This window comes from Myotis brandtii, unplaced genomic scaffold (assembly GCF_000412655.1).
Source record: "Myotis brandtii unplaced genomic scaffold, ASM41265v1 scaffold652, whole genome shotgun sequence".
In the NCBI taxonomy this organism is placed as follows: domain Eukaryota; kingdom Metazoa; phylum Chordata; class Mammalia; order Chiroptera; family Vespertilionidae; genus Myotis; species Myotis brandtii.
In genome coordinates, this window is record NW_005370529.1 from 753,587 (window position 1) to 775,378 (window position 21,792).

At 38.8% G+C, this 21,792-nt stretch overlaps 1 protein-coding gene across 4 annotated transcripts in view; it reads left to right on the forward strand.

The window, feature by feature from the left end:
- The window catches only part of TP63 (tumor protein p63), a 94,521-nt gene that overhangs the window by 42,106 nt on the left and 30,623 nt on the right, over nucleotides 1–21,792 (forward strand). For all 4 annotated transcript variants that reach the window (XM_005880759.2, XM_005880760.2, XM_014528797.1 and 1 more), the window contains exon 3: nucleotides 20,796–20,982. In XM_005880759.2, coding sequence (XP_005880821.2) covers nucleotides 20,796–20,982 — 187 coding nt within the window. The remainder of the gene's footprint in view (nucleotides 1–20,795; nucleotides 20,983–21,792) is intronic.

Consider the following 21,792-nt stretch of genomic DNA (forward strand, 5'->3'; position numbering starts at 1 on the left):
GGTAAAAGGGAGAAAACAAGCAGGATGGGCGTGCGCATGTGTGTATGTGTGTTGCAGATAAAACAGATTTTGCAGGTTGGGAGACATGACGATACTTGTAAGGTATGAGAGAGACAAGACCGGAGGCGCCGGGAAGCTTGACTACTGTGGAGTGCTCAGTTGAGACTTGTCTCTGCCCCATGGCCTGCAGCGTTTATGTGGAAATTGGGGACGCTTTTACTCGTTCCAAAGCCTTACCTGATCAGACCTGCCCAGGTTTGAGTTTGGGAAAAAAAGTGTTTGAAGTAAACAGGAAAATTACTCACCTTAATGATGTGTTTTACTGGCACTGACAATGCTTTGATAGTCTGACAGATTCTTTTTTTTTAAGTTTTGGAGAGGAGAGACTTGGGGGGAATTTAATAATCTGTTTAGAAAACGTAGACTCTATGCTTACTCACTTGCTAGTAAGGAGGGACGGAAAACAGGCTTTGTGCCATCCAAGTTACAGGATTTCTCCTCCTCCTAATAAAGTCGAAATCAGAAATTTTCCAGTAGGGCTTTCTACTGAAAACCAACCAAAAAGCAAGTCCACTTATTCTGGTGCTTTTTGTTCACATGTCTCCTAATTACCCCGCTGCTGTTCCCACAGGACAGTCTTCCTGTACTTTGGCTGTGGGTTCCTGATTTTGTAGGTTGCTTTCATCTATGGTGGTGATTAAGACCATAATCCAACTGGTTTGATGAGAGAGTTTGGTGCACCGAACGGAGCAAGCACACCTTTTTTTTTTTCCCATCTGAAACATAATTCCTAAATCTCTGCACCTGAATCTCTGCTTATGCTGCATCGTTTTGGGGTGGGGTAGGGGGATCATGTTTATGTTGATACTTAGTTTAAATATAATAAGTAGGTGTTGATTTCATAAATTTGTTTCTTCCTTTTTTAATTTTTTTTGTAAACTGTTAAAATATACACATTTCCACTTTGAGGACTGAGAACTGGATCATGCATTTCTAAACATTTTAATCTTGATTGGAATAGGGATGGAGATCTGGTCCTATGAAATGAATCCTGTGAAAACAGAAAACCTGATGTGTCCCTGAGTCACTGTGACCTTGGTGGAGTCCATTCTGGTGTCCAGATTGGAATCCAACACAGGTAGAGCTATAGGGTTTGAGAATTAATTAAATTTTTTGAGCTTTATATTCTTTATGAAGTTATACATAGGGTGACTTGTATACTCTGAAAAAAATACACATGGATGGTTAAATTTGATAAACTTTAATTCCTAAGGCTAACAGACTAAAAGGGGGAGAACAAATTATAGGTAGGAAGGCCTTTGAAGCAAGAGATCTTTACCAGCTCTCTCCCCTTAGTCTCTGACTGGGAATACCTTGAGCATCATTTTATTTATTTTGGTCAAAGCCCTAACTGGAAATGCATCAGATGGCCAGTAAGATAAAATGAGTGGAAATATTGACTACAGTGTATGTGTACCAGCCTCTTGGTGTTTCAGGTATAATGAGCTTGTATAATGAAAGCACTGCAATGCATTCTTACCTCCTGCGTTAGTCCTTATTCTGTTAGCAGCCATTTGTCGGCAACCAGAGCATATCTGGGTTCAACTCATTATAAGATGTTCCACAGAAGTGGCTTGGAAAAGATTTGACTTAATAGTCAGATGTTTCTGTCAGCAGCTCTGTCTTTGAAGCAAGTGCTCAGAATGAACATTCCCTTGGCCAAATAGATAGTGGGTTATTTTCATGAATATTTGCTGTTTTCAGAGACTTCACTCTTGATTCTATGCCATTCCACCTTCAGGAAAATGGTAATTTTGAGAGAAGAAATATTTTTCACTTGGTCTCTCTGAGATAAATCAAATGTACTTGTGCAAATTAGAATGTCAAATAACTCTTCTTTTAGAAGTAAATTTTTCTACCCTGGCCAGTATGGCTCCGTTGGTTGAGCATCATCCCGTACACCAAAAGGTAGAGGGTTCAATTCCCACTCAGGGCATATACCCAGGTTGTGGGTTGGATCCCTAGTTAGGGTGCATACAGGAGGCAACCCATTGATGTTTCTCTCTCACATCGATGTTTTTCTCCCTCTCAAATCAATTTTAAAAAAGAGTAAATTTTCCTATTTCCAGTGGCATATGATATGAGTTGAAAATGCCTAAAATATTGAAGGTTTACAAGAATCACAGCATTTATTAATGGTAATTTCACCTAATGAAAATGGAATTGTTTAGAAAATACCTTCTAAGATTGGGACTAGTAAGCAATTAGAAAGTATACCTCTTTAGAGATGGACAAACCAAAAAGGTTTTGCCTAGTGACCTGAAGATGAAATGATATCACTTAACCAAATTATGCTGCTATCTCTCACTTCACTTCCCCCAGAAACTTAGAGTCAATGGCATGTTGATTCAGTTTGGACAATACCTCTAGTTTCTATTCTAAGTCTCCCTATCCCACAGCAAGCCCATATACTTCTGGTTCAGCTGGTGCAATTGGTTCCATCCCTGCTCACCCCACTCTTCATCTCCAGTGTCACCCAGAGGGATCTTTCCAACCCACAGCTCAGTCCAAGGGCCGTTGATGGACCATTGCTGGTGACTGTATACTGACCTCTAAGCATGTCATGCTCAGATCAAAGTGTTCCTTTTGGCCCAGTCTCCCACTAATAACAATAATCCCTTTCTGTTTGTAAAATGCTTTATATTTTTCAAAACACACGTATATATTGTCACATTTAATCTGTATAACAAATCCGTCAAGTTGGCAGGTATTACCCTCACTTCTCAAATGAAGACTTACGTAACTTTGGAGATTACACACCAATTTGATGCATAAGGGAATGAACTTTCTGCCTTCGTGTTCCTCATGGTGTGTTGTGATTCCAAAGATACACTCTGCCCCACCACCACATGTGATGTTTCAGTCATCAGAAGATCCTTTTGATTTTGTTTTTTTCCACCCTCATGCCTGGCCTCCTGCTATTTTCTCTCTCCATAATAGTCCTCTTCCCCACCTTGTTCCTGGCTGTCAAAATTCCTTTTATACTGCATTAATATTGGCAAAATGTACTAATTGTTGAAGATAGGTGATATGGCTGTAGGATTCAATAGATTTGAAATTTTTAGTAATAAAAATTTCTATATATCCTTCCCAGCTAAGGTTGCCAGATTTATGGGGGGGGAAATTCCAAGGTGTGAAGTCAAATATGAATTTCAGATAGTAAACAAAACATTTTAGCATAAGTATACTCCGTGTAATATTTGAGACATACTTCTGCTAAAAATGAGACATTGTTTCTGAAACGAAATTTTAACTAAGTATGCTGGATTTTATCTGGCCATCCTATTCCCAAATCAAACAACAACTCTTTAAGCAGACATGAAATTTTCATCCCTTTTACTGAGCTGAGTTCAGCATTAGTGAGGCGACAAAGAAGTTTGCACATGAGTTAAAATACAAGCTGAGCTATCACTCTTTTCTTCACCAGCCTCGTGTGTCTCCTTTTCTTCTTCCTTTCCCTCTTGCCTTCTCTCCTTCCTCTTACTTTTCTCCCTCTCTCCCTTCCTTTCTTCCTTCTTTGTAAGTGCCATATCTGTTTCCTTCCTTTCTCATATTTCCTGAATGTTTCAAATTTGTTGGCACGACAAGCTGCTCTTAACAGGTTTGTTTTAATAGTTTTCTTATTATGGCTAAAAACATTTTAGTAGATATACTCTAACTCCACAGTCGAACTAAGACGGTCATGTTGCATTCTTTTCCCAGTTTGGGGCTAATTAGAATATTAAGTTTATAAAGAAGGAAGAAAAGTGAGCAAGATGAAGCATGTTCCCATCTTAAATGAACTGTAAAGAAATAGAAAGTACCATTATGATAAGCTTTTAAGAAGTGTTGTAAGTAGAGGAAAGGCTTGCTTAAATATCTCCCCATCTAATACCTCCTACTCCTCATCTCCCTCGTCCCCACCACCCTCCCCATTCCTGCCCCCAGCAAACACAGACACATATTAATGGCCCACACAGTCTGGAACTACCATTCATGGAAAGAGATATCTCAAAATTATGTTAGTTCTTATGTGTTTATTTTTAAAGGGGGAGGTAAGAAGTTGAAGAATTGGATTAAAAGTATTAAAAAGCAAATCTGATCTAATTTATTAAGTTATACCTTTCCTTTTTGGCAGGATCTTAACAGCTTAACAGGAGTCTCAGTATTTCAGATGTTGACTAACTGTACTAACCTGTAATAAAGAAACTCAGCAATCTGCCTGTAAGATGGTATAGCTTTGAAAGAAATTCATCTTGTCATTGTTCACTTAGAACCTGAGGGACAGCTGTAGTTAAAGGAGACTTAACTAAGTCCCTTGAACTTTCCACAGATTCATTGCAGCACATGGAAAAGCACCTGGTATATTAAGTGTCCTAAAAATACAGTAAGTCAGAGGAGATCAGCATGCATGGCCTCTGTTTATGTTTTGAAATCCATTTGCTACTCATTTCCCTCATTTTTAAATCCTATTATACCTACACCTGGGCATCCATTTCTCTGAGGTGAAAGAAATGAAGCATATAAGATATCAGAGTAACAATGATTCTCAACAATTATTGCTGGTACTCCGATGGAGAGATTTACACCTCTTTGCTTTTCTGACTTATTTCCTGTCAGAAGGAGAGTCCAGTAGAATTACAGCTTAAATATCATAGGTAGAAGCACCAATTGAACCCTGTACTGCTTCCCCACCTAGCAGAAACATAGTAAAACACGTTGCCTTATGAGGAATGTCAGAAGTCAAATGAAGAACTCAGTTATATGGATTTCCGTTACAGTGCTAAAGCCAGCCTTTTGACTTGTTTTCTTTCTGTCTCTACTTTCTTGTCTTTGTTTCCTGATTGACCCCAGAAACATATCTTCCCATACAATAATATTAGCTAGTACTTAAGTCAAAGATTAATCTTTATAAGTTTGTATTGAAAATACTTTGTGTCATTAAAATAATTTTGCTGTTCACTGGTCTAGCAATTAAGCTCCCCCGTGAAAATAACCACTGAGACTAAACACGGTGATGCAATGATGAGAGCTGTTGTTCACCAGCATTTATCTGCTTTGGGCACTGGACTATACACAAACATAACCTGGTCTCCCCACCAGCTGTCCCTCACAACAAGTTTATGGTGGGCAGTGGTGTTATCTCTGTATTAGAGATGAGGGACCCGAGGTTTGGGCAGCTACACCACATGGCTAAAGTCACATAAGGGTTTGCAGCACATTTGCCGTTCTCTTCTCTGGTGCCCTGAGCTATTGCCATGAAGGTTGAAGCAAGGGCACTGCCATTGGGGGACCTGGAGTTGAACCTGGCCCTGCCACTTAGCAGCTGGGAAAGACTGGGCAACTTGCTTAACCTTTTTGAGTCTCAGTTCACTTGTCTGGCAAATGAGAGTAATAACCTACTCCCAGGTTACTTTGGAGATTATATGACATAAGCATTAAGAGAGTGCCTAGACTAATTCACGTTCATTAAGTGTTAGCTTTTTAAAAAATATATATGTCCAACGTAGATCCCATTTCCTATAGTTGCATCAACCAACCCTTAGTATTGAGAATATTTGAGCATATGTTAGGCATGGCAGATGCTGTGGCTCATTAAAATGTGCACATCCTAAATTTCCCCTTTCCATGCAGTAATCCTCAAAGCTGTAGATGTCTATTCATAATTCAGACTACTATATGGAACCTGCAAGTGGAAGTTGTACAGTTCTTTCAGGAATGAATTGAGTTACTTTTACTTCTCATAAAAAAAGTGTTAAACTCTTGATTTTCTAAAACAGAGCTTATCTGTGTTGTGTGTGTGTGTGAGAGAGAGAGGGGGGGAGGGGAGGGAGCTACTGGGAGAGTGAAAGAGAGAAAGAGAGAGAGAAATAAATGGGGGATAGTCAGCCCACACAGTTAGGGTTTGGAGGATATTTGCTACAATTTTATAAGCTTACATTCTTGTAAGGTGATAAAAAAAAAATTAAGGCCTCTCAATACCTTCTGGAACTTTGAAAACCAGAAAACACATTGGTATTTGTTTCATTTTTCATGAGTCTTAATTTTATATTCTGTGGTATGTTACAAATATCTACACTAATAAAAGAAAAACATGCAAATTAACCACCACTCTGCTACACCCACCAGCCAATCAGAGTGACTATGCAAATCAACCCAACAAAGATGGCGGTTATTTGCATAAGCAGGCTCGGAGCGAATACTGATGATGACTGAAGATGGTGGCGGCCACGGAGCTGGAGTGAGCAGGAAGCTTAGGTGCTCCAGCAATGGAGAAAGCCAAGCTTCCAGCCTGCTCTGGGCTCCGCTCAAGGAGGGGCTGGTGGCCTGGGCTCCTCCGCTCAAGGAGTGGCTGGGGGCCTAGGTCGCTGCGGGTGACCCAGGCTTCCATCAAGCCCTGGCCTCTGCTGGAAGAGCTGGAAAAAATAAAAATAAAAAAGGAGGGGCTGGGAGCAGCCGGAGTGGAGAAGCCAAGCCTCACTGCTGCGGCCGGACCAAAGGCCTGGGTCCTGGGCGCCAGAGGAAAACCGGTGCTGGCAGCCAGGAGAAGGAAGGCCTATTGTGCGAATCTTTGTGCAATGAGCCACTAGTGTATATATATTGATCCTTCCCACATGGTAAGTTTCTGGAGGGTACAGACTCATGTGTCCTCACATGAATTTCTGTGACTTGAGCACATAAGGAGTCCACAAACACCCAGGGAGACATCCTACAATGTACCATATGATGGGCATGCAGGTAGTCAGTACCCTGGATTTGAAGTTAAAACCTAGATTAGAGGCTTGACTTCAACTTCTCCCCTTATTTTGTGAACAAACTAGTTTACCTACTTGAGCCTCTGAAACTTCATTGACAAAAAGAGGATATACATGATTTTCTCATTGTGTTAGCTGATAATTAAATTAAAAATGTGCATGAAAATGCTCTATAAATTGTTAAGGACTGCCCAGATGGGTAAGTAATGGTGTCACTTATAAAAATCAATAGATTATTTTACCCTCCCTATTGTCTACACATATTTTCCCATCTCTTGTCATAAAATTGGCTCACCTAGCCTTCCCATAGGAGGAGTATCCCACAGATTTAAACAAATCACCTTGATTGGAAAAGAGGGCTCACTCTTAGGGTTTATGTATAAATGAAACTCCAAAACAAGCAATGGATCTGAAGAAAGAAAAACAACTATGATATTGTCTTGCAAAGTGTGCCTGGCACATTGCATAGCAATAAGGGTATAAGTGCCTCCAGCAAAGAACAGTTTCTAAATGTGTTTCAGTTCCCTGGAAAGACACAGCCCTCAGCTGGAACCAGAGGTCTGGAAACTGTACACTGTGATTCATTCTAAAAGAGAGCACAAGACTGCGTGTATAAGTATACATAACCATTTCAACTTTAGCATTGGGGTGGGTTGATCAAAGAAGGACAGCCACCAGGGGGGCCTCCTCCTAGTTTGAGAGGAGAGGACATATTTCTTGTGGGCAGGGCTGGTGCCTATGTGTCCCAAGGTGCCTTCTTTATATGCCAAGGAAGGGGATAAGGAAATAGTGGGGGAGAGGGCATCAGGTTTGGGCCCCAAAGGGAAAGAAAGGACAGGTCTAAAAGCCCAGGGCTTTGCAAGATATTGGGAACAGTGAGTTACTCTGAGGGGGGAGGAAGACACTTTCTTTCCCTAAAGGGCAAATGATGGTTTAAACCCTGGAGCGTGGCCCAGTCAGTCAGATGCTACTTCTGTGGTTACAGGGAAGCAGATGGTTGGCATAGATTGTCTCCTGTCTAGAGCATGCATGCCCAGGAATCTCTCCAATGTGTCCACCAAGCCTGCCCTGAGATAGCACCTTCTTGGAGTGAAGGGCTATAGGAATGTTTTATATTGAGAAGATCGTGGGGTTGGAAGTTAGGAGTCTCAGGTTCTGACTCTGTCTTATTGCTGACTTCTGGTGTGACCTTTCCTCTGGGTCTGCTCTCCCATTCATACGTTGAGGAGTTAGTCTAGATATGTCTTGTGAGATGAGGGCTGAGTTCTCTGCCCACCTGGGTTCGTGCTAGAAGAATTTTTACTCCACAGATAATTGTATCTTCCTGTATTGCTGGGGAATGTTGAAGTTTCTTTTTATTGAGGGCCATGGAGTACATGTATGTCAGGACAGTTGTTTGTGGGTGTTTAATTGGTCCTGAGAAGAAGACAAACTCCCTAACATTCATTCTCATTTGTGTCAGGACAGTTGTTTGTGGGTGTTTAATTGAGAAGAAGACAAACTCCCTAACATTCATTCTCATTTCTACCATATATTGGAATGTCACTTTAAACATTTGAGCCCCAGTCTCTGCACATGTAAAACAGGAAAGTCCTCTCATCCCAGCTTTCTTTTCATTGTTGTTGTGACTTCAGGAAATATCAAAGGGGAGCTAACACTTACTGAGCACCTGCTGTATACCAGCCACTCTAACAAATGCTTCCCATTGTCTGCTTTGTGAAGGTAACTAGGAATGGTATTACTGGTCAGGCAGGGTTGGCTGATGAGGGTACTGACAGAGGACACAAAGTAAAAGGTCATTTCACTCTCCAGGGGAGTTAAAGTTGCAAAATTACCGATCAGGCTTTGTCAAATTTTTTTAACTTGGCTTTCTAAACTCATACCCTCAGGCAGCTAAATGAGGCTGGCGGGCTCCACCCCACCCTCCCCAAGGTTGGTGATAACATACTGTCCCCCAGCAGGCAAGCTGCAGCTGCCTCGGGCTGGTGCCCAGTGCTGGCCACAGAGCTGCCTGTGGCCTCCCAGAGAGGTCCCAGGGCACATTCCTCCCTGCCAAGGTTTTGCTGCTTTGTGGTGCAGTCTGAGTGTCCCCCAAACACACACACCTGCCAGGCCCTGTGGGCTCTGGGCTGGTCTTCAGGGCAAGCGGGTAGCAGACAGCCCACCTGCTTGATGTCAACATCTGTGGGTGCGGCCCCAGGAAGAATGTGCCGCTCCCAGCCTCAGCTCAGGTAATTAATCCCCACAACTGACAGGTGGCAACAGGCAGCCCTTTGGCTGGGGCCATCAGGAAAAGTGCTTGGAGGAAGGATTTTTTGTAAAACTATCAAGAGCACAATTCGTACATGTCTGGCAGCTAGACAACTGTGGCAGGAAGGGAGACTGGGAGGAGAAGTGAATACCTTGCCAGACGACTATGGGGCCAATTTTGGGATCTCTTTCTGCCAATAGTTATGATAGATCCAATAGGATATGGTGGCTCAGGACTTGTTTGCAAGCTCACTTTGCAGATTTCCCCTTCCTTTGAAGTAGATACAATCCTAAGTGAAATGCCTTGGTTGTAAACAAAGAAGTTGGAGCCCAAAGGGTGAAATGATTAGCCTAAGATGATGCAGGAAGTCAGTGGGCAGGTGGAAGACTAGAGTCTTGTCCTCTTGACTTCCTGTCCAAGATTCTTTGGGGAATATTTTCTGTTCCATTATATAGATGCAGTATAAAAATTGAGTGATAAAGCTGTGGTCTAGTCCCAGGAAGGATCGTTAGTTAGTTCTTGAATGATGCTTTAGTTTTCAATTTAATCTTTTAAAGTTGACTTCTCAAAAGAACACTCCCATCTCATCCCCAAACAATATAGATACATTCACTTTCCCTTTTTGTTTTTGGTATTTTGGTACACCAGCCATCATAGCCGTCATAATAATAACCTGATATTTGTTTAGAGTATATTTGCTTAACTAAAACCTTTGAAGTGATTATTTTTAAAACTCTCTTCCTAGAAGTAAAATTTATAATGCTTCTCAAGTGAGTTTATTTGTAGAGGACAAGTCTAGAATATAGCATATAATTAGATCATACAGTTATAGGTGACTAGAGGCCCAGTGCACAAATTCATGCACCAGTGGGGTCCCTTGGCCTGGCCTGTGGGATCAGGCCGAAACCAGCTCTCTGACATCCCTTGAGGGGTCCCAGATTGTGAAGAGGCACAGGCCAGGCCGAGGGACCCCACCGGTGCACAATCAGGGCCAGGGAGGGACGCAGAAGGGCCCGGGAGGGACTGCAGGAGGGCTCCAGGGCATGTCCGGCCTGTCTTGCTCAGTCCCAATCTGCCAGACCCCAGCAGCAAACTAACCTACCGGTCAGAGCATCTGCCCCCTGGTGGTCAGTGCACATCATAGTGAACGGTTGAGTGGCCTTAGCATATCATTAGCATATTACGTTTTGATTGGTTGAACGGACAACTGGATGACTGGACGCCCAGACAGTTAGCATATTAGGCTTTTATTATATAGGATAAGGTTATTCAATATGTTTCAAGCAGATCACACTAAAGCTGTGTGTGTCTACCTCTTTCTAGCTAAGACTCTTTTTGCATTTTAGTGAATTGGATATTTATAGTTAATTTTCCAAAGCATATTGGTCAAAAGTTATGTTATCACCCTTTTATGTTTTATTTGCAAGTATCTTATTTCTTCCTCCATTATTCTCCCCCACCACCAAGTCAGTTTCCAGAAGTTTATTTTGTCTTCTCTAAATATTCCATCTGCTTTGTATGATTTTTTTCATACTAATTCTAATTAATGATTTCATTACCCTCTTGCCCTTATAAAAGGGCCTTTTTAACTTTCCAGTCCTCAAGAATACAGTTCAGAAAAGAAAAAAAATGAATGTTTTATGATAGCTCTATCTAAACAAAGACAGGCTTTCTACTTGATTGCTAAACTGGGATGAATTGAGTCGTGACAGCTTTGGGGCTTCCTTGCCCTTTTTTTTTTTTCTTGTCAAATACTTTAGTTTATTTGAGGTAGCACAGACCCTACCTTCCACCTCCTGGATTCTTTGAACTGTTTGAAAATAAGAAACATCAATTAGAAGTGCGCCTAGCATTTTCTGTTAATGAATGGTGGCTCTCTTTTAGAGTATTTGTAAATCTCATTATTTTTATTTTATTTTAATCAACCCAAATTCATGCAGAAGGCCAGAAGTGTTATTGATGTGTTTATGCTTTAGCTTAGTTTTACTCTCTTTTTAAGTGCCAACCATCCTCAGTGTCGGTAATTTGCCCTGGTGTTAATGGGCAACAACTGCATCTGGATGTATTATATGCTGAGGTTAATTCTGTGGGCTAATGGGCAATAGGTCATAATTCACATAGTATTACATTAGAAAAAAATTAAAACATTTTCTTCTAGCACAATAGCATGTCAGATGTGGCTCTATCTGGAGGCTGGCATTGTAGTATCAGGAATAGCTTCGACAGTGCTCTATATAGTTGCTTCCCTTGTCGATGGGTTAAGTCGAGAGATGGGTTTTATGATTATTGATTTATTTACTTCATGGAATTTTATTTCACCCATATCCTTGGAGATTGGTGGGTCAAGTCAGCCTCATGATTTTGGATTAGCATAAGGTATGGCATTTATTCTGGGAGAATATTAAAAGAGTAAAGGGTTTTGTTTGTTTATTTTGTTTTGTTTGTTTTGTCTTTTGATGGAGTGGAGAGGGAGGGTCTTTGTTGCACCTTTAGGAAAGGGAAAAGCTATACAGGTGTGTGCTGATATTAGCTGGCATCTCTGCATTGTGATACTGAATTACCAGTCTGGCAGCCAAGAGCATGTAATATAGTATGTCTACTGAGGCAGGTGGTGATGGTGAGGCTGTAGTTACTGGAATGCTCTCCCCCCTTCTATTTGCAACATATTATTAGTAAAGGAGCTGAATTTACTCTTGTTTTCCAAAATCCCCTGGAATTATTTTATTTGAACATGATATTTGGCTTTGAGCATCTCACTCCTCAACATGCCAAACTCCCTCTCCCCCTCCTAAAACAAAACAAAACTTAGGCAAAGCTTGCTTTTCCATTTTGTCAGGGATATTGTATAGCAAGAGTTTAGTCCATGTGATAGTTTTAAGGCATTTCAGTTCCATGCCACCGTGGAAATACTTTGTCCATGTGAATCTTCAAAACTGTATAAGAGCAAATTTGGTTAAAGATCAACAAAATATTGACTCTTCGTTCTTGCTCATAGGCTAGTACTTCCTAGAAATAAACGCACCATTGAATGTGCATACATATGCATGACTGCACAGATTGATTCCTATACTTTTTACATGTTTCTGATCAGGAATCAGAATGAATATCAGCACTTTGTTTTTTCCACATTCTTTTTAAAGAGTTTACCTTGTCAACATGAACTTGGCAACTGGGTTCTCTAACAAATTTGTACCATTTCATAAAATCTTCAAAATAAAAGAGTCATTAGAGATGGTCTAATATAGCTCCCTTATTTTCTCCCTTTGGATGATTAACTTGAGTTTCCAGGAGATCACATGAGTGGCCTGAAATTCTTCAGTCGGTGACTTCCTCAGTGTGAGGAATCTGTGACTGTTTTTGAAAGGTCAGTTATTTCCATCTTTGAATTCACATGTGCTTCCCCCCCCCCATCACAGTACTTCATTTTCTAATTTCACATTAAAACTTGCCTAATTTAGAGACACAACTTCATGGGCTGTCTTACCTATATATGTAAAAGGGTTCCTACAGTGCACTGCTAATTTATTCAACCTAGGACCCGAAGTAGTAAAATTGGTTCTTCAAACAATGGGTGGGCATTACATGTTATTCCTATGTTCAAGACCCCATTCTGAGAATATAGTTACACTTTAGGAGAGAAAATCTTAATTCCTAGACAAAGTTTTTTAACAAATTAAAAAGGATTTGATACTTACTCAAAGAACATACAGTATCCTTGTAATCCTGTAAGAAATTGGTGATCATATGTTAGTTTTTTAGATGACCTATGGGCTTTATACTTGTATTTATAATCATATTGTATATTTATGTAATTCACTCTGGTAGCTAACATACCAGTTCCACTTTGGTCCCATATATGAGTATAAAGACTACAGGGTACATGGGGAAGGCCATGGGTCTGTGTATCAAGAGGGTCTTGTCGCTGAGCATTTTTTAGCAAGTCTCCTCTCATTTCTGGGGCTTGGATTTCTCCTCTGTAACTGAAGTGGCTGAACTAAATGATCTCTAAGCTTTTCCTGGTCTAACTTTCTAAGAAAAGCTTAGCAATGTTATCTTGAACTAAAATGCATTGAAACAGGTGACTCAATAATAGAAACATGAAATCTAGTCCTTGGTTTTCTATAGAAACTCAGACACTAGAATATGATGTAGTTGTGAAAGTATTAGCTTTCCGGAAGAAAGGAAATCTGACTTCAACTACACATTGCCTAGATTTAGTTGTGTAACCTTTAGAAATCATTTTTTTGTAGGGATGCCCTTCTGACCCTCCAAACTAAGTTGAACCCCACATTTAGGTGTGTCTTTCTCTACTTTTTCTTTAAAAAATATATCACAATTTTAGAAATAATTTATTTACTGTCAGTGTTTACTTTAAACCAATTCACTTAGGGTAAGGAGACTGCTAGTTCCTTGGGATCCAGGACAGAGCCTGGCATGAAGTAGGTGCTCAATAAATATTTGTTGCATTAATGAACCCATTTCACTTCTGTAAGCCTAAATTTTATATCTGAAAATTAAGGGGAGAAGAAGGTTTGGACAAGACATGCTATATGTTCCTTCTGGGTTCTAACATCTTATTTCTATATTCTCTATCTTCAAAAAATTTTAAGTCTGCAACAATTTTACAGGTTGCTGCTATTCATGCTAAATTTATTCATTAAAAATTGAATTAGGAACTATTTCAAGTATACAAAAATAGTAAGTAAATTTAGACACCTAGAATCTACCAAAATGTTAAAAATTTCCATATTGCCTTAAATATTTTGTTTAAGTAAAATATTACAGATAAAGCAGAAGGTCTTCCTCCATTCTATCTCATTCACCTGTATCTTTCTATTAAAATAAATGAAATACATCTAAGTATAAGAACATGGATAAATCTCAAAAACATCAGAAGTGGAAATTGCAGATTACTAAGATGAAATAGCAGATTACTAAGTGGAAATAGCACATTACTAAGTTTTGAGCAATGTAATTAAATAAATTTTAAGGACACATAAAATTATAGTACATGTACTTATGGAAATATGCACGTGCATTTTTAAATGTACAGCAGCAGATAAACCAAATTTATTTTTTAAACAAGTGAATCCAATAATTTAGCATGGTTTAGAATTTAGTGATTACTAGCAGATCAATATGAACTATGTGTTTCATTGTAAATGGTTAATATTCAAACTTCAGCAGACTATTGTTATCTGGCAGCAACCACTTCCTGATGAAGCTGCACTCATGTTTTCACAATAGTCCCAAAATTACTTAAGCTACATTAAACACTTTATATGGAGAATCTTAGAAAGATGAGGCTTCAGTAATTATCCATAATATGTGGTTTTTATGTTGCTCTTTGCAATTGACTAAGGCTTCTGATACCTGTAATTTTTTCCTCTATTCTAAGAGCTGTATATTGTATATTATAATTTTTTTTTCTATTTTAGGTTTGAGAGAGGTGAAGTGACTGCCTAAAAGCCTAGGGAATATATAGAAGAGGCAGAATTTAAATCTTGTTTTCTGACCCCTAGTCCAGTAAAGTTGCTTACTGTTGTCAGTGTGGGGTAAGAGTCCTTTTCCAATGCTCTTGGCTTTGAGAACTAATCCCTTTCCTCTTTCACAACAAAATTGACCTATTAATTCCAGTGTTACCTCATGTTATTTTCTTTGTCCAGAATTAGAACTAATTATTCTTTCTTTTTCTGTTTGCTGAATAGTCCATTAACTAAGACATGTCTCACTTAGCTATTGACTATTGGAAGCCCTGTATTAAAACTAACTCTCATTCACTCTGCTTTGATTTAGAAAAGGGATAAGCAAATAACACATTTGTGCAAACATCTTTTTTTTTTCCTAATGAATAACAGTGCTTGGTCTGTTTTGTTGCTTCCCTGCATATCTTTCATGATGAAAACTAGTAGACTGACTTTTAATAAGTCTAAAACATTTCTTCCGCCGAAACCGGTTTGGCTCAGTGGATAGAGCGTCGGCCTGTGGACTGAAAGGTCCCAGGTTCGATTCCGGTCAAGGGCATGTACCTGGGTTGTGGGCACATCCCCAGTGGGGGAGGGTGCAGGAGGCAGCTGATCGATGTTTCTCTCTCATCGATATTTCTAACTCTCTATCTCTCTCCCTTCCTCTCTGTAAAAAAATCAATAAAATTTATTTAAAAAAACACATTTCTTCCATCTCTCCACCTTTTCATTCATTCTGCTGCCCTAGTTTTGGCCCTCCTCATTCTTGTTCCTGATTAAGTTTATCTTCTTCCTACTTTGTTCCAGCATTGCTCCTACCAGCTTTGTTTTACTTAATACATAGAACTAATTAGGTCTTCCCCCTGCTTTACAATACTTAGTGACTCTTCTCTGCCTGCAGGTAGAGTCTACCTGTTTTTTGTAACATCTAAAGCTCCTCAGAATCTGGTACCTGCCTTTCTAGCTTGGACTCATTGCTTTCTGTTCTCCTCCTCCTCCTTCTCCCAGCCTATCTATATTTCCACCATAGTTAGCATCTCTTTGCTTATACTTATAATGTTCTCTCTTTATGAAAAGCCTGCTTTCTGCCTCTTGGTTCTCCCTTTTCCCCATCCTTGGGTGCACCATCTAGTTGGCTGAACAACTTGTCTTTTAACTCTTAGTTTAAATATCACAATTTCTATGAAGCCTTTCTTCCCTAATTTAGTAGAATACATTTACTTTTCTCTTTCTCTATTATCTACAAACAATCCATCTGCAAATCTGGTAAAGATGTATCAAGAAATCAATTGCTTCTCACCAATTCCACTGATGGTCTAAGCCTCTCTCATTTTTTACTTGGGATATTTGCATGGCTTCCTTACTAGTCTCCCTGCTTCTATCTTTGAACCTTAAAGTTTGTTCTTCATATAACATCCAGAACCTTATTAAACACAATTAAACCACGTCACCTTCTCAAACTTCTCCAGTGGCTTTCCATCTCATATTAAGGAAAGCTGAAGTCCTTAACCCTGGCCAACAAGGCCTTGCATGAGCTGGTCCACATAATGTCTCTGATTTCTGATCTTATCCCCATCTCTGCAGCCTTTGCTCACTGCTCTCCAGTGACACTGTCCTCCATGACAGGAATATTCACCCCAGGATCTTAGTACTTGCTGTCTTTGATAACTGGAACATTATTTCCCCAGTTTATTTATGAATTATTCCAGTGCTTCCTTGATAAGTTTTTTTAAATATTAACTTATCAAAGAATCCTTGACAATCTTAGATAAAATAATATCCTCTTCAATTCCCCAACTCCTACCTTTTGATTCCCTCTTTTAAATTTACTCTGATTTTATTTCTTTATAGCATTATCACCATCTGACATAATATTTATTTGTTTATTCAAAATACCAGCACCTTTAGAGCATGGGCTTTGCTTTTTGCTTTATTGCTAAATATCTGAACCTTGAATAAAGTCCTCGCTCAATAAATACCAAATTTATTAACTAGTACTTAATTGCTTTATCTTGTGGAATCCCATAACACTTTCTACATACCTCTGCTATACCCAGTGAATTTGTGTAGTTTATATTTCACTCTGTCTCTAATTTACTTCAGACTTCTCTACAACACTAAAATATGCATTGACTCAAATACCTAGTTTTAAGGGATCCAGCTAAAACTAACTGGTGTACTAAAGATTTGTGTAATGTGGTCAAAATATACCCTGAAGTGTTATATTTAATATTTAAAACTGGAGAAGCCCAGCTCAGTGGTTGAGCATTGACCTGTGAACCAGGGGGTCACAGTTCAATTCCCGGTCAGGGCACATGCCCGAGTTGTGGGCTTGATCCCCAGGAGGCAGCCAATTAATACGGAGTAAAATTTATATTGTATGAGAAAGGCATGATTAAATGGCATATTTCCTTTCAATACTGTAATTGTAACTGCTTATAATTATATTTTAAAATCCAATCATGCTCTGATATATTAAATAAAAAATGATGCCAAACATTTTATATGCCCCAGTTTGCATAAGGGAGTGTGTGTGTGTGTGTGTGTGTGTGTGTGTGTGTGTGTGTGTTTGTACACATAGGAAAAAGTCTGAAATGTTAATGGTGTACAAGGTTTGTACACTGAAAACTAAAAAAACATGAGAGAAAAAAAATTACTGAAAGAAATTAAAGATGTTCTAATTAAATAGAAATCTATATCATATTAATGGACTAGAGGCACAATATTGCTCAGATATTAATTCTACCCAAGATGACCTATAATTTGATACAATCTCATCCAAATTTCTACCAGGCAATTTTGTGGGAATTGACAAATTGCTTGTAAATTTTATATGGAAATTCAAAGAACATAGAATAGCCAAAATAATTTAGCAAAAGAGGAACAAAATTGGAAAGCATAGATTACCTAATTTTAAGACTTGCTATAATAAAGTTAGAGTAATCAAGACAGTGTGAGACCAATGTATTAGCTGTATAGACCAATAAAATAAAAGGCAGTAACCAGATAAAGACTTAAACACACATGGTCCATTACTTTTCAAACACGATGCCAAGGCAGTTCAACAGGCGTGAAAGATAAAGATAATCTTTTCAACCAGTGGTGTTGAAACAATTGAGTATCCATAAAAAAGAAAAAGAGAAAGTGGAGAGGCATGTGTTAGGGGGAGAACAGGATAAAGAAAAGACTGAAAATAGATACAAGACTAAACGCAAGAGCTATGATCATAAATCTCCTACAAGAAAACACGAAAAATCCTTCTAACATTGGGTTAGACCAATATTTCTTAGGACCCAAAAAGCATGATTAAAACAAAACAAAGCACACACACCCATAAGAAGAAACTAGGCATTAGAATTAAAGAATCTCAAATCAATGTTGGGAGCATTTCAAAGGTAAATGTTAAAAGTCCCAGAGAGAAAGAGACATTACAAGAAGTCAGGAGTGTTCCAATTTGAAGTCTCTGCTGACTCAAATCACCAGGGATTTAAAAATCTTGACCTACATCAGATTCCCACTTTTTCTGATCTTGCAAAAGCCGGGAAAATGGGTGAAGAAGATAGTGACCATTTGGTAGGGAATAAGGAAGCAGGCAAGTCTACGGAATTATGCATATACTGTAGACCAGGGAGACTGAATTTAGTATTGGAAAAATATTAAACATCATCGCAGAAACAGTTAGCAAACAGTGAAGCTAGTACAGTGGCAGAAGCTTGGCTTTGTCAAGAACCTGTCATGCCAGACCACTTCAGCCCCTCTAGTAAATGAGTGGCAGGCCAGTAGTTGAACCAGAAGCAGTAATACAAATGTTTCTTGGCCCTGACCAGCTATTTAGATGTAGTCAATATAAAACCCTCATCACTAAAATTAGGAAATATGGTCTACAGTGTTAGATCAATCCTAGCTGAGGACATAACTAAATTGGCCTGGCATGGGGTAGAGAATGGAGGGAAACCATGAATATTCCAGATAGGGAATAGTATGTTCAAATGGGGGGTGATGGATGGTGTGTTTGAGGCATTCAGAGATTTGTATGGGTAGAACATGGGATGGGAAGTGTGAGGGTTTGGGGGTGAGGGGTAGAAATGAAAGAGATGGGGCCAAAACACAAAGGACCATGTGAAAGAGCAGAACCTTACTGGTGAATTCCCCAGTGCCATGATGGAAGTCCTAACAGACAACTGGCCTTAGGGTTCAAGGCGACTTCTAGGTTTTTTTATTTCTATCACTTGCTGCCTCTACCTGCAATTAAATGAGCAAGCATTATACTGAAAAATAAAAAGAGGAATTATTGATGTTAAGTAGACTACTTTCAAGTTCTATTTTAATGTTAAAGGAGATTGTGTACTTTTAAGTTGATTTTTTTTAAAGGAAGCCATCTAATTATGAATTGGAAAAATGTGAAAGTACAAAAAGTTGCACTTCTGAGCCTAGAGAATAGAAAGATGAGGGACTGTTACCAGAGGAGGACAGACTCTTATATTCTGGTTCCTAACCAGCTCTTCTCTGTGACCTCAGGAAAGTTTTCTCTATGCCTTATTTTTTTACCTATAAAATGGCATAAAAATACTGATCCATTATTTGTTATCTGTAATTCTGAAACTCAAAGAACTCTAAAAACCAACTTGGTTCCGTTTTAACTTCATAAGTTTGTGCTAAACTCATTTGGTGTTGAAATCCAGCCTGAATTTGAGGCTCTTATAGTCATTTCCCAGATGATATGTATATTCATGAATTTTACAGAAAGGTTTAGATTTGGTTATGGGACACTGCCCTAAATCCTGCTGGAGCTGTTTACAGTATTTGCTTTACTCCCTTTCTAAAATCTAAATGACTATGGATTCTGAAATATCTGGCCCCAGAGTTTTCAGATAAGAGATCATGTACCTATAACACCTTCCTTACAGGGATACGTGAGGATTGTATTTTTTACAAAATAATTCAGAAAATGGAGAAGCTGTTATTATTTATCATTATTTAAATTAGATTATCTTCTCCCATCCCTGGGGACAAGTGAGGATTAACACCTGATGGGGCCTAAATTTATTCTTAGTAAAGTTTGAGTTATAGTATATTAATTATTAAAGCAGAATGTTTCTCTTAACTTTTCTCTTCTGAACACATACCATTCTTTTTTTTTTCAATCTTTAAATACTTGGATGGATGCTTATTCATCAGGTGTTAGCTGACAGACTTGCTTTTCAGTCATCTTTCCTATGGTGCATCTTATGAAACTCATGGTTAGATTAAAAATAAAAATACATCTTATTTTCTTGGAGTAATCAATAAAAGTGAGTTTTTAACATGTCCTAAGACAATTTCTTTGTTTTTAAAGTCATTGGTTTAAAACACTAGAGCAAAAATATCTATCTAGATTTCAATCAGTGCTTCCCAAGCAGGATTTTATTTTTGTAATTGATTTTGGGGCATACTTCCCATTTCTTCAAGTCATCTAAAACACTTTTGCTGCATTTAATCCTTGATCTGCTGGTGTGGGGAACTGATTATGCAATACACTACTAATATTAGGAAGATTTTAACTGAAAATTGTATATAGTAAAATAGTTGGGATATAAAATGATTATTAAAATACATATTATATTTCAAAAGGAAGAGAAAAGCACCTACTTTTAAATGTCTTCTTTGGTAGGATATTTGCCTTTAGTCAGAGTGTATAACCAAATGGCCACTTCCAGATGTTTCATTCTCTTAGGCTATGACATTAGAAGATGAGTGTGGCAGTTTGGGGATGTTTTTGCTTTGTAGTTTTCTAGCAGGTTGACTTTGAGTAAAATATCCTCATATTCTTCCAGACATTTCATCTTTAAAAAACAAAATTCCCAAAACCCTAATCCCTGCAAGTCTCTTTAGATATTGTAAGGACAGGATTTATTATAATCTGTCTAATATCACTCAATTCATGTGAATATTGTTTTTCCACTTAGTTTCTAGTACTTTATAAAGTCGCTCATGGTATTAACCACTTAACTCCCCTTGAGACCCAGTTTCTTCATACCAATGAAGGACATAATCCTATCAATGTGTTTTGAAAACTGTGAAATCTTTTGTAAATATTGGGTTTTATTTCAAGTAGGAAAAAAAGTATTAGTTGGATTAATGAATATAACTCTATTAAGATTGCTCGCTGTCATTTTTGTAGTAGCCAATGGTAAACATGTAGCTATAAAGGCTTCAAAAGATGGACATAATTTTCCTTGATTTGGGATGTAACATTATTTCCTGTTGGTTCTTTCCTTCCTCCACCATCGGCCCATCTCTATGCAGTATTCCACTGAACTGAAGAAACTCTACTGCCAAATTGCCAAGACATGCCCCATCCAGATCAAGGTGATGACCCCACCTCCTCAGGGTGCTGTCATCCGTGCCATGCCTGTCTACAAGAAAGCTGAGCATGTCACCGAGGTGGTGAAACGATGCCCCAACCACGAGCTGAGCCGTGAATTCAATGAGGGTAAGGAGGAGAGGATCCTGTGGCTGTTCAACTAAGCTCCTTGAAAATAGAGGTTCTGCAAAGATTTGTTTGGAGTCCATTTACCTGGTTCCACCCTCTGCAATCTGATGGCAGCTCAGTCTATCTCTTTTGGTTAACTGAGTGCCTGAGAGTAATGATCAATATACTTGTGGCTTTCACAATGACTTAATAATGCTTGAACTATTTAATTTAATATTAGTAATTAGTGGATAACCTGGACTTGTCTCTCTACTCCTTATTGCTTATTTTTTTCTTTTTTAATGAGAAGGTGTAAGAAGAACAATGTGGCATTTAGTCATTTGTTCTGCTCCACCCAGGCAAGGTAATCTAGCTTTAGTGCCTTCCCAGAGATGGTCAAGGCTGACCAATTGAGAGTTGGAAGGGTAAGAGGAAGGAGCATAAGAAGTGAGCAACATGAAGAAACAGAAGACAAAAGTAGGAAAAAAGAAAAATGAGTGAAGACAAATAATGGGCAAAAGAAGTAAATAGAAATATGCAAAATAAGCTGGGGAGGGGGACAGTGGAGTGAAGGACCGGCAGTCAGGGAGAAGGTATCTTGGGGCCACCTTTAAGATCTGTATCCATGCCCAAGATATGAGCCACAAACCAACAATTGCTTTACAGAAGAGCTCATTGTTTCCTAGGGTTCCCTGATATTTGATATTCTAAGGTTTTGTGAAGAGAGTCTAAGTAAAGTACATAGAAAAGTGGAAAGAAAGGATAGAAGAATGTACATAGACTCATCAGAGTGATGAGGGTGCAGGATTGGTGGACAATTTATGTAGAAAA